Here is a 12,940-nt window from a genome sequence, read left to right as displayed (position 1 = left end):
ATAAATTATAAATAGTGGTATTATCATTATTATTGATGACTAATATTCATGACTAATATGATGCTAATGATGAAAGTAAAATATTATAATTAAGATCTTAAAAATCCAGAGGAAATTCTTGTTTAAAATACGATACAGAGACAAACATTGTATTATATGAAAGAGGTCAGAGTGCAAAGATAAGACCAATTCTAAGATCGCTGAAAAAACACATGTCAAATCTCAACAATAAATTCACAAAGGGTGAAAAGAATAATGTTTCTGAGATATTAAGCTCTGAAGCAAATAGATATTTACTTGTTGACAGTGGGGTATAATACCTAAATATATACACTTCCTGTGATCAAATCTCAGCTTTGCTAGGGAGATAACCTTCAGCATAGCATTTAAACAGTTTAAGTCTATTTTTTTTTTTTTTTTAATTCAAGACAAGATTGGCAATGATACACCTCAGAGGTGGGCTGTAAACATCACGTGAGATAATGTATGCAAAGTGCTTAGAACAGTGCCTGCCATGTAATAAGAATTCAGTAATTAATTGCTTTCATTAAAATGGATGTCTTATTATGAGATTGCAGAAAGCAGGAATCAAACACACAGTAGATTTTGCGTCTCAGTTATTTTCGTATTTCAGCATACAGTGTAGCATCTAGACCAATTATGGGTCAAAATCTTTTATTGTTGTTCAATGAACATATGAAATAATGAATCAGAGGTTCAGACATGATCTCAGGGAATATCGTGTCACATGTAAAATAATGGCAGTATTTTGGCTGTATCATTAGGTAGCAAAATTCATAATGATAATGTGTCAAGTGCTGCTCTCATGAGGAAACTGAAACTCTAAGAGATTAAGTAAATCGCTGTTGCCAAAAGTCACATAATAATAATGTTTTGAAGCCAGAATTTGAACTTAGAAAATCTGGCACTATGGCCCATGTTTCATGAAACTATGTGTGTTACACAAGCACACATACACACATATTATATGAAACTCTGACAAAAAAATAGGTTGATGCAGATATATAAAAAAAAAACATACACAAAAAAAAACAGAAGTCCTGTACAAATAGACCATTCAATGATTGGGCTTATTGCCAATATCCTCTGAAAGGAACCCAGTGTCTACTAGCATGTTTTAAAGGAAACGCCTAAAATAAATTCTTTTTAGTTGAATGTGCATTATAAATTATGACCTCAAATGATTAGTGATTTTTTTTTCTCTGATGAAGAAATATAGGATACATTGAAAATAACTTGAAATTATTGAGGAACTTTTCTAGAACACTTGCAGGCATATAAGAACATTTCATCCACAGATAACGAGAAGAACATACCGAAACACAGGCTTAGAACCATTTTACCTAAGGTGAACAGAAACTTGAGCTTTATTGTGGATTACTTTATGATCTAGAATAGAACATGTAAGTTGTTGTTAGAAGAAAAAATGACGTCCAATTCAAGCTAGACCGTGAAAAGCGTAGTGCAATGAACATAAATGCCAACACTGATATTTTATGCCCGAAATTAAACACCCTATTTACTAATTGCTACATTTCTCCTATTTTAAGGGCTTATAAATAGTTCAGATGGAAATGGTATCTGTATTTATTTTCTAGAAAATGAGAGAACAGACAACCCCAAAAATGAGGCTGATAGAGTCAACAGGTGCAATGTAGACCCTCAAGATACAGCAGCCCTGAGAAGCAGAGTGTAGGCAGGAGGAAGTGGGAGATACACCGCCGAGGAGTCTTCAAGGGAAGTTATGCATCCCCTGCTCAGGGAAGTGAAAGGGGCTGAGGAAGAAGGGGTGGCAGGTGGAAAGCAGAGCAAGACCCCAGCAGGATAACAAATGCAATGGAGAGAATGGAAATGACATAAAAGGGAAAACCGTTGTAAACAAACATGAGCATACTTGTACAGACTTTAAATGATCGCTTTCCTGGAATTTAAAATTGTGATGCAAATGTTATTTTAAGATGATTATTAAAGTAATACGCAAATACAAAAAAGCTAGGAATAATTTTCTTACCAGTTAAGCAATTACCCACGCCAGCTGATCTCTGCAAGGCTGATTCATTTTAAACCCATGGAAACCCTCTATTTCAGCCTTCACTTCTCATTGCCATGACAACCCTCATCTGCTCTTTCCTAGCTCATCACCACAGCCACTGACCATTCTCCAACTCCTACTCTGATCACCCCCGAATCTGCTAAAGGAAATACACGTTCCTTCCAGTGGGTACCAGCCAGCATAATAGAGTCTGGGGATGTGTCGCAGTAGCACTGATTTCTGTATCCGGTTTCTCTCAGAATCACTTAGGGGAACTGCTTGGGGCTTTGAAGTGCAAATTTCAGAAGAAAAGTGTCCAGGGACTAGAACAGTCTTCCGATTCGGGTAATGATCGATAGGGAACAGAATAGAAGTGACATATTTATGATTAATATGTCCTCCTGCTTAAACAAGTCAAGTTTAAGTCTTTTGTGGGTACATGCCCTGCCCATTGTGAAGAGTCCTGCTGTATTATAATCACTCTGGGATTCTTCTGGTAGTCTAGTTGAAATGAGGTGTCTCAAAGTAAGAGAACGGGAAAATGCCATTGCGATGTACTGAAGCCGAATTTCAAGCGAGTCAGCATAGCTGTGGAGAGGTGGGAAGCCAGCCAAACGAGCAAGAACACACAGCACAGCTCTTTTGAAGCAAAGGCATCAGGCAAATGTGCCGTGAAGGGGCAGAGCCTTTGAGTGCCAGGTTCCACAAATAGCTATTATTGCCACGAGCAAAAATGCCACCACCCCATGCAGGTCTTTGGGAAGAATTGCAAGTTGTTATTGTGTTGGGGTTGTGGCCACATTTGTGCATAAAGATGACACTCGCATAAAATAAAATGTCCATATAGATATAAGGGAGCCATCTGTGTGTAGGAAAGTCCAGCTAAGAGGTTCGGATATTGTACATTTGGAACAAAGGCGTTTTCACTTCTGGATGTCAAGTCTGAAATGGGTCTGAGTTAAAATCAAGGTTGGTTAGGGTTGTGTTCCTTTCCTGGAGGCTCTAGGAGAGAATCCATCTCTTTGCTTTTCTGAGTTCTGGAGCCCACCTATATTTCTTGGCTCATGGGCCCCTTCCATCTTCAAAGACAACCATGACCATTTGAGTCTTTCTCATACTGCACCAATCTGACGCTGACTCTTTCGCCTCCCTCTTCCACATTACAAGACCCCTGTGATTGCACTGGGCCCACCGAGACCATCCAGAATAACATCCTTATTTTTGAATCAGCAGATTAGCAATATCAATTCCATCCATAGCCTTAATTTTCCTTTGTCATGTATCATAATGTATTCACAGGTTCCAGACTCTCAGATGTAGACACCTGCATGGACCATTATTCTTCCCACCACAATCCAATCTGGGGCCCACAGAGATGCAAGTCTCTGCCACATGGAAAGTATATTCACCTCATTCCAGGATCCCCAGAAGTCTCAACAGCATCAACTCAAAGTCTAAATGCCATCAGCTCAACAGTCTCACATCTCAACACCTATAGCTTCTAAATCAGGTATCGATGAGGCACTGGGTATAATCCATTCTGGGGCACAAATACTCGCCATCTGTAAACCTGTGTAACTCAAGAAATGCTCCGCTGTTCCAAAACCATAATGGGGCAGGCATATGATAACATTTATAGTCCCAGGGATTACGTCAAAGACATCCTTTTTCACATGATTTCTTTTTTTATAGATTATGAAGTTATTATAAGGAAGATAGGGTCTTGTACATACTGTATTTCTACAGAGTTAGCATAGTGAATCAATAAATATTTGTTGAATAAATGTAAGTGGTAAACACTCCCTAGTGGGAATTAAGTTATTCATTGCATTTGCTTTAAATATAGTTACATGAGCTATACTTAAATACCTCTAATGGCATACAAATTCCAAAATAGGAAAACATTTCTGGTCAAGAAAATAACAGTGTGAGTAGTTTTCCTGATAATTCCTTGATATATTTTGTACACATACAAAATAACAATAAGCTTTAAAGTATCTGTAAATCATTATGAAAAGAAATGTTTTAAAAAAATAAAATGCTAGATAATATTTTCCAAGGCAAAATATGTAGGACATTTATAATTTGAAAAGCGTACTTCTTGAATATACAATAAGTTAAACGTTAGCGTTTTCTAGGCGACAATTTTACCAAGAAGTCTAGTAACTAAAGACACCCAGAAAAAACCTGAGAATGCTAAATGGAGACAGGGTGTATGCATTATTTCTCTCTTTTGCTTTGTTTCTTGAATATTCCTCTTGCTCGAATGCTACAACTTCTCTTTAGAACAATTTAAGTGAAAGGTAGATATCTGTCATTGGATGTTGGGACTATTGTGTGTTTGGATGCAGAGGTGACATTATGATCGATTGAGGCATGGCCTCGGTGAGTCCAAAAGTCACCTTCATGTAAATTAGTAACGAGTCCCCAGTCCCCTAAATGGGTATGGATGTGGCTCTGCTCCAGGGTGTCTGAATAGGAATGCAATTAGCCCGTCTTTCCCCGTCAACCGAGTGTCATTGATGCACAGACTCTACCAGCAGCCCTGGAGGGAGGAATGGTAGTGCTGACTGCAAGCGCCTGGCATCACAAAAAACATTAGAGACGTGTGTTATAAAGGAGGAGAAATTGTGGGAGATATAGGAGGAGGGAATTAGAGTTTCCCCTTGAGTACTTAGCAGATGAGCCACAGGTTTCAAGTCATGAGACAGTCAGACACTGACCATGTCACTAACAACAGATACTTGAGAAGCACAGGAAATGAACTGTACCGTCAGGCTTAGGTGTGTTGCCAATGCAAAATTTTATAATAGAGGTAGAGGGAGGGGGGACAAATCACTGCCTCTTTGGTCATTGTGAATTGAAAGACATTTCAGACAACATGGGAGAGGTGAATTTTTAAATTCATACACCAGTTAATGGTGAAATGTGGGTGATACAGTATTATCCCTTAATTAAATTCCTTAATATAACTGTACTGAAAGTGCTTGCAATGTGTGATGTAATTAAGGTTGTAATCTCTACCCTTTATAGAAGGTGGATCAGCATGGTGGTTACATAACGGATGTGCAAGCAGTAGCTTAACTTCTACACAAAATTCACGAGCCTGGGCAACGTATTTTCTCTAGACCTTTAGTTCTCTATCTTTACAATGAAAAGTTTCAAAGAGATGAACTCCATGGTCTCTTCCAGATCTAAAGAAAATACACATCTGCAATGGAAATATACCTGGGACCCTATACACCATATACAAAAACGTGCAGGTCCAGCGAGTAACCCCACTAAATAAGTATAAACACCCCTGAACACTTTTCTCCACCTCTCCAGGACACAAGGTGAGGAAGGCATTCTTTCTGTACAGGAAACTTCTTAAAAATCTCTCTTCTCTTTATCCTTTGCTACAGCTTTCAATATTGTCTGCACAGATGGGAGCTAATCCTGGAATTTTCTCTCCCACTCTCAACTTCTCTCCTGAACACCCACCTAGACCAAACAGCATATTCTGTCTCTCTCTCTCTCTCTCTCTTTCTCTCTCTCTCTCTCTCTCTCCCTCTCTCTCGCCCTCTCCCTGGCCCTTTCTCTCGCCCTCTTTCCCTCTCGCCCTCTCTCCCCCTTTTTCTCTCTCCCCCTCTCTCTCTGAGCCCTGTATTGTACAGATCAGCTCACCCAAGTCACAGCTGGGTGGATGAGAATAAGGGATCGATGAACTCACCCTCACATGAATATCTGTGGTGCCTATTAGATGTTGATAAATTTGTTCCTCTGGGACTGTCAAGTTTTTAACTTCATTTCTTGAAAAATGTGCCTCAATAACACATGTGACCATCGGATACCCTACAAAATCTTTACATGTCTGGTCACTACACTGTACACTGGAAGCTGAAGCTGAACAATAATGAACATCAACTACAATTTTATATATACATATAGTTACAAGAAGCGGAGTATAGCATTAGGAAAAGAGACAGTGGAAATGTAATGGCTGTGTGCGATGTCAGAGGGGTAGTGAATGGAGGAAGGGGGGTTGTCACTGTGTGAGGGGTATAAATGATAAATGTCTAACAATTACATTGTTTTGTGCACCTGAAACTAATAAAAAAAGTTATATATATATATAAAAAGAACACATGTGATTTTGTTCCATATATTTTCTATTTGACGGCCTTTGCTGGGGCTGAAATTAAAATATTTTGGGCTCACAGTGTAAATATAATAGAAACCAAAACAAACTATCTGACCTAAATTTATTCCATATTATTTCTATGTGAAAAACGAAGTAATCAAATAAAGTCCTTGTAACCATAGCTTCTCAAACCTTTTATTCTTTCATCTTTTAGTGCAAAATCCAACTTAAACTTTAGTTGTTGAGAAAATGATATAGATTATGTTGTTTTTTCCTTTTTTTCTTAAACCAGAGCATGTAACAAAACTCTGATTAGACAGGAAAATTTAGGAACTTTCAACATGGTTAGTACGCACACATGCATTCATATTTTAGATAAAAAGGAGAGATATTGCACTGAATAATTGAAATAACATTGACTCCATGACGATATTTTACCTAAATAACATATTTGATTTACCCTCATAGGCATCTTTTTAAAACACTCAGCCAAAATGGCTGCATTGCGGTGCATTCTTCCCATTGCGTTGAAGCCCATCAGCATGGCACTTGAGAGGCGGCTCGGAACTGGGCCCAACACTCTAAACCACTTGGAGTTCCTCAGACCAAAGGTGCTATTTCAGTACAAAGTATCCTCATCAATTCAACTTATTTAACAACTCCACTCACTGCCATGCCAGCACCTAACTCCCCCTCACCTATTTGGTAGGCCGAGGCAGAACCCTTCAATCAAATGTCTCCAAGAGGGTGTGTGTAACGTTGCTTCATAAGACTAGTTCAGAATCAACTATCCAGAGGAAGAGGCCATAAGTTTCCCACTCTGTGACTGTAAACAGCAGAAAATCTCTCTATCAGGAAGTGGAACAGAAGGTGAATAAATAATACTTGTTCCTAAAGACATCGAAAGGGTTACTCTCCCCAAGATTACACAGCATCCTGGATGTTTTTCTTGATAAAATTGAACAAAACCCCCATGATGCCACTGGACTGGGAATACAGCAGACACTGTTCCATGTTTTTTCTTTAGTTTATATTTTCACTGGCAAAAATTGAGGCATAAAGGCAGCTGGCTAGAGTGGAAACTTATTTTCTACTCAAAAGGCATTCTTAGTCTGATTAAAAGAAATTACAGAATATAGAGAAATGGTATTCCCCCTTCTAAAAATTCATTGAAAAATTACCAACTATGGTATTTTTCTTTTTAGATGCTTTTATCTTAAATAATTTTATTTATACAAATAATACAAAAAAAAAAACAAACAAAAAAAACCCCAGTATTTTTCAAAAATTAAACCATTGCTGACAATGTTGGTAAATGTTTACATCTTGGCACCTTCAAGTACACCATGACCCCCTGACGACATTGTTTTAAGTTTGGTAAATATTATTCCAATATTATTAAAGTACTTTTATCACAAATATTTTCTCATTATTCATTTTTTATAGTAACTGTGGTTTCCATCTTTTTTAAGAAAAAGATTATCTTGTGAAGATGAGAAAACAGTATCATTCTATTACAGTGAGCACTTTTATATGTTTTCTTGTTAAATTACATGTGGGTTATCAAATTTTCTATCACGCAACTCAACATTTTCAGTGATTCTGAATTTCTCTCTCTTCCCAGAGGTGGGAGAGTGTACTGTTTGGGAGACATCACGACACAACTCTGTTTGCACAGGAAGAGGAGAGGTTTCCCCTGGAGGCATCATCCAAAACCATCCAGCTAGGGCTCTGGGCCCCTTCGCCCTTCCTTAAGCCCCACCCTCGTCCTTCAGTTCTGCAAATCCCAGGATGTGAACCAGCTGACTCCTGACTATCGCTCAATCTCACTGTCCTTACGCATACTAGACTATAATCCTGGGTGAGTCATCACTGCACTGTGGACCCTGGAAATGACACAGTATCCAAAAATAACCACGATCCTTGAAATAATGAGGAATCATCCAAATGAATCAGGAGATACTGGAAAACCCCTGTGAAGAGCATTTTCATGGTGTCTTGTCTGGCTTTGCCCTCCTACCCTCCAAACCCATGCCTGACGTCCACTTGGCTAGTTCCCACCTACCACCAGTTCCAAAGTACCGTTACCAGCTTCCCAGCAGCCAGGCACTGAAGGGTTTTGTTTTTTCAGTTGAGTAGAAAAAGAAGTCAAAGAGACTTGGATATGAAGAAATAGAAACACGTTTTCAGATAAGAGCTGACACAAATTAGTGCTCTGGCCAGGCAGGGTGGAAGCTGAAGACTGGACAGGGGATCTGGCCCATGGCAGCTTGAGACCTAGAGCCTCATTGGGAGAAAAGATCCATGTTATGGAACTGAGTCATCAAACATCATAGCTGGATGGTGCTAAAATGCACGGCATCTAAGCTTCCATATTTGGATTTCACATTTGCTATCAGTCCTGCTTATAAGCCGGGTACCTGTGAACGCTGGCTTATAAGAACAATTGAGCTGCGTAATTGTAAGAATTCTTATTGATAACATACATATGTTTAAGTGTGTGTATGTATGTATAGATATGTGCATAAATGTACATATGTATATATGTTTATTCAACCTTTTCAGCTCGGTTAATGTGATTAATTAATATGAGGACTGACATCAAGTTTCTGAGACTGTAAGATTAAGATCGATTTCAGATCGTGGCAAATTCACGAAAGTAATAGAGACCACTTAGGTTTCCCACTGCCATTTCTGCTCTGACATGTTTCATGACTGCCGTCACAAGTAACAACAACCCCCATATGGAGGCCTGGACTCATTTAAACAAGGCTAACAAGGAAAAGTGGCACACATACAGGTGTTAGGTTTTCACATCTGCCCCCCCAAATCAGAAAGAGCTGTTGTAATTTTTAAAAATCTGGGAACTTGTTTTAATAATCTATACCAGGCCTCCTTTGCTTTTAAGAACGTATGATCAAATTAATGAAACCAATAGCTCCCAACAGTTGAGATCTTACAGGAAGTGAGAAAATTCCTAAGTATGCATTGGTTGACAATCACTCTTCAAACAATACTATGAGGTGTTCAATAGTATCCTTATTTTGCAAATAAAAATACTGAGGCATGGATGTAAGGATTATGTGCAAAGTTTACAGCAACCGAGAAACAAGAAAGCCAGGACTGGAAACCAGATCTGGTTCCCTGGTGACTGCAGCCATGTCTTAGAACTGAAATCATGAAGTTGACTTGAGGAACACTGCCCCCCTCTACTTTCCCAAATCACTGCTTGAAGCACACCACCAAATGAATATCAAGCCAAATTAAACTGAAGCCTCCCTCTTCCTTCTCCCTAAAAGCTCCCTAAATAATCACTCATCCCCGCCACCTTCCTATTTCATTAACTAATTGGCTTCCTCAGTCCTGCCTCTTTATGGAATGAATTGTAGATGATTGTGCCACCAGGCAATGGCCTAGGGCCATGGAGCCTCAACTTCTGCGGCCATGGAAGTGTTACAAGTCTCCTTTTTATGGTCCTGCTTTTCCCTCAGAGGCTCAGTGCCCCTTTGCCAATGTGGGAGTGGAAACAGAGCCTGGGTCTATCCTTAATGCATCTTCTTGAGGTCCCTCCCGATTCAATTGTTCCTGATAATAGAATCTCCTCCTTTAGATGAAGTGAGGTGGCCCTAAAGAAGCAGACAGGGAAGAACTGTGCCCAGGGAACAAAGGGGCTGTTTAAAACCTATGGTGCCACATTGAGTGCCACAGTTTATGGGATCTCCAGTCAGCCTAGAAAGGTGGGTCGCCTCATGTATGTTGATAAAGTATGTTAGTTGACCCTCCATTCTTTATGAATCCACAAATTTAAATCCCAGATATTATTCCCATGATCACCAATTCCAGAATGAAAATACAACTTATAAAACCCTGCACCATACCATGTGCCACTCTCTAGGTCCTGTTTAGACTCAAATATCAGTTAAGAAAAAATATATACTTCCATTTCCAACTCTAGGACTAATCAAGTCATCTAAATGTTTGCATCCTTTTTGGAAACCATCAAATGAGTTTGAGCGCCATGTGTAAAACACCCATGATTTCTGTGAGCTGTCCACTATTAGCAAAGCACAGTTAAAACCCAGCCTCCTGGCGATATTCTTAAAACACACCTAATGTTTAAGGTTAATGTATAGGGTACAGTGAATATCTGACTTATTTAACATAAAGCATGCTATCATAATGAAACTTATCATTAATTGCACATCATTTTTTAAAAATTTTAGTGTTTGAACTGAGCATCACATCCTTGCTCTGATGTTACCTTTGCAACATACAAGAGAAACTTCAACAAATTTTACACAGTATATTCCAATATCATCTATTGCCTATTATAACCTAAGTAACACCTAAGTATAACCTAAGTAAAATATGTGCAAACTGAAAAAAAAAGCAATTATATATAAATAATGTGCTTTATGTAATTGAGACATTTTTCCATAAAAAATGACTTTTCATCAAATCTCAAATGGCTTCAGCCTGACACTCTTGTAATTTGAAAATGTGATAACCAATTTTTATTGTAATAAATGATAACTCATGATAAAGTGAGCCAGTCAACATCACAGACCCTTTTAAATATTAGCAGGTTAGAAGGAAAATTGACATAGAATGTGCAATTATATAATTACAGATAATGACTGCCTCGCCTTGCAAATGAATATTTGGATGCTATGGGTCCAGTTTTCCTTTCATCCTGACTCTTAGGGATTTGCATTTCTATAAAGAGATTAGTCTGTTTTATACTAAGATCCATTTGCTTTAAAAAGTATAATTTTCAGAACAAACGAATTTCTTGTTCAAATTCTCCAAAGATCATTTTGATGGATACATTTTACAATAATACAATTGCTTTTTCAGGTTTATTGGGATTTAATGTATAATTAGTTTCTTTATTACAGATTGTCTCTGAAATTACACATTTCAGCATAATGGAAGTCCATTTAATTAACTGTGATGCTGATGACCATCCAGACCCCTGAGTCACCTCACTTTACCTCTAGTGTAGGCTGACGGAAAAGTTATTTTCTTTTCAGAATTTACGAAATAAAAGGAGAGAGCATTGTAGGCTTGGTTTTAAATAGAATGGGAAAATTCTTTAAAAAATTATAAAATTGTCTTACAAAAGTTCTTGTGCTAGGAAGACAGAAACTAAGGAAGAAAAAGATATAAGGAAAAAACAAGTCCCTACTTACCAGGTGTGAAATTGTATCGAGCTGAAAATCCCACAGATTCCAGTTCTCCATCAGCAAAAAACTTAATCCATAGAAATCGTCCACTGGATTTTATTGCCGGTGGATTTTGTTGTCCACAAAAACGTCCAATTATTGGAGAAAATCCAAAAGGTCCATCTCGAACTTCAATATGATCAAATTTGCACTCCCAAGACGGTTCAATAGAGTACTTTTCATCAAAGTAAAGTTCAATGCACTGTCTTGGGGCAGCTGGGGAAAAAAAAGAAAGAAAAATCATGTCTAGAAGGCCCTTCTTGAATCATTAATTTGATTTTTCTGATTCTACTTCAGATTTTATCTGCACATTTATCAAACTTTGAGCATGAAATGATGGAAACACGAAGCAAGGATGCTATATGGAGGATTCCAATGGGTAATATTTCTATAAGACTAAGGGGTGACCCTTAGACACTGCACAAAATATTCTTCTGATATAAAATGACCATTTCGATGTCTGACATAGAACTAACAAATCACAATATTTTTGTGAAAGGCTGCTGACTCAGGTTTATAAAGTAGAGAGGCATCTTTCTGTACTTTTCCCATATTTTCTGGACTAACCAGTTTTAAGGTCAGATACCACTTGAGAATTGTTTACCACAGAGTTATGCAACCGTTCAAATAATCGCAATCAGATGGCCATGATTAGATCGAAGTATATGCAGGAGGAAATTAAGAGCCATTTTTCTCCGAGCACAAATCTCATCATGTCACTCTCAGGTTCAAACTTCTTCAGCAAAACTCCAACAGTTACAGGAAAATGATCAATGCACTTGGCATATACCACGTCTCCCCAAAAATAAGACCTGGCCAGACCATCAGCTCTAATGCATCTTTTGGAGCAAAAATTAATATAAGACCCAGTATTATATTATATTATATTATATTATATTATATTATATTATATTATATTATATTACATTACATTACATTATATTACATTACATTACATTATAATATATTATATTACATAAGACTCGGTCTTCTAGTAAAATAAGATCGGGTCTTCTTTTAATTTTTGCTCCAAAAGACACATGAGAGCTGATTGCCCGGCTAGGTCTAATTTTCAGGGAAACACGGTAGGATCCTTAAGGGTAGCCTACAACACACACTACCAGGGTCTCTTTACCTTACACGCAGTCCAAGCTTAGGCTATGCCAGACATGTCATGTTTTCTGAGATATGCTCTTTCAGGCTGTCATGTATTTTTCCCACTTTCTTGAGTATCTAAATACCTCCAATTTGTTAACTCCTCTCTTTGTAGGCAAATCTTGCTTAAAAGAAACCTCCTCTCTAAATCTACTCACCAAACACAGAAACCCTATCTATTCACCTTCTTTTTTCAGCACTCAGCACAATATTTGTCATTGAAGAGTTCTCAAAAAAAAAAAAAAAAGTTTGTTGGTTGAAATGTAAATGAGCTTGTCTTCCACAAATGTTTTTATCACGGAAGAGCCTTCTAGGGCAGCTCTGTAAACCTGCCCTATGGGAGCATTTGCTACTGCCCACCCATTTTTCCACTGTCATGTCCAA

General features: G+C 38.0%; 1 protein-coding gene across 7 annotated transcripts in view; it reads right to left on the bottom strand.

Moving 5' to 3' along the window:
- Positions 1–12,940, bottom strand: part of NETO1 (neuropilin and tolloid like 1) — a 77,669-nt gene that overhangs the window by 56,932 nt on the left and 7,797 nt on the right. For all 7 annotated transcript variants that reach the window (XR_012498689.1, XR_012498690.1, XR_012498691.1 and 4 more), the window contains exon 4: positions 11,369–11,617. Coding sequence is in view for 4 of the 7 variants with exons in the window: in XM_074339846.1 (XP_074195947.1) it covers positions 11,369–11,617 (249 nt within the window). In the remaining 3 variants the exon portion in view is untranslated. The remainder of the gene's footprint in view (positions 1–11,368; positions 11,618–12,940) is intronic.

Source organism: Rhinolophus sinicus, linkage group LG09, assembly GCF_036562045.2.
Source record: "Rhinolophus sinicus isolate RSC01 linkage group LG09, ASM3656204v1, whole genome shotgun sequence".
NCBI classification, from domain to species: domain Eukaryota; kingdom Metazoa; phylum Chordata; class Mammalia; order Chiroptera; family Rhinolophidae; genus Rhinolophus; species Rhinolophus sinicus.
Note: the sequence above shows the minus strand (reverse complement) of the source record. Positions and strands in the feature narration are given on the sequence as shown.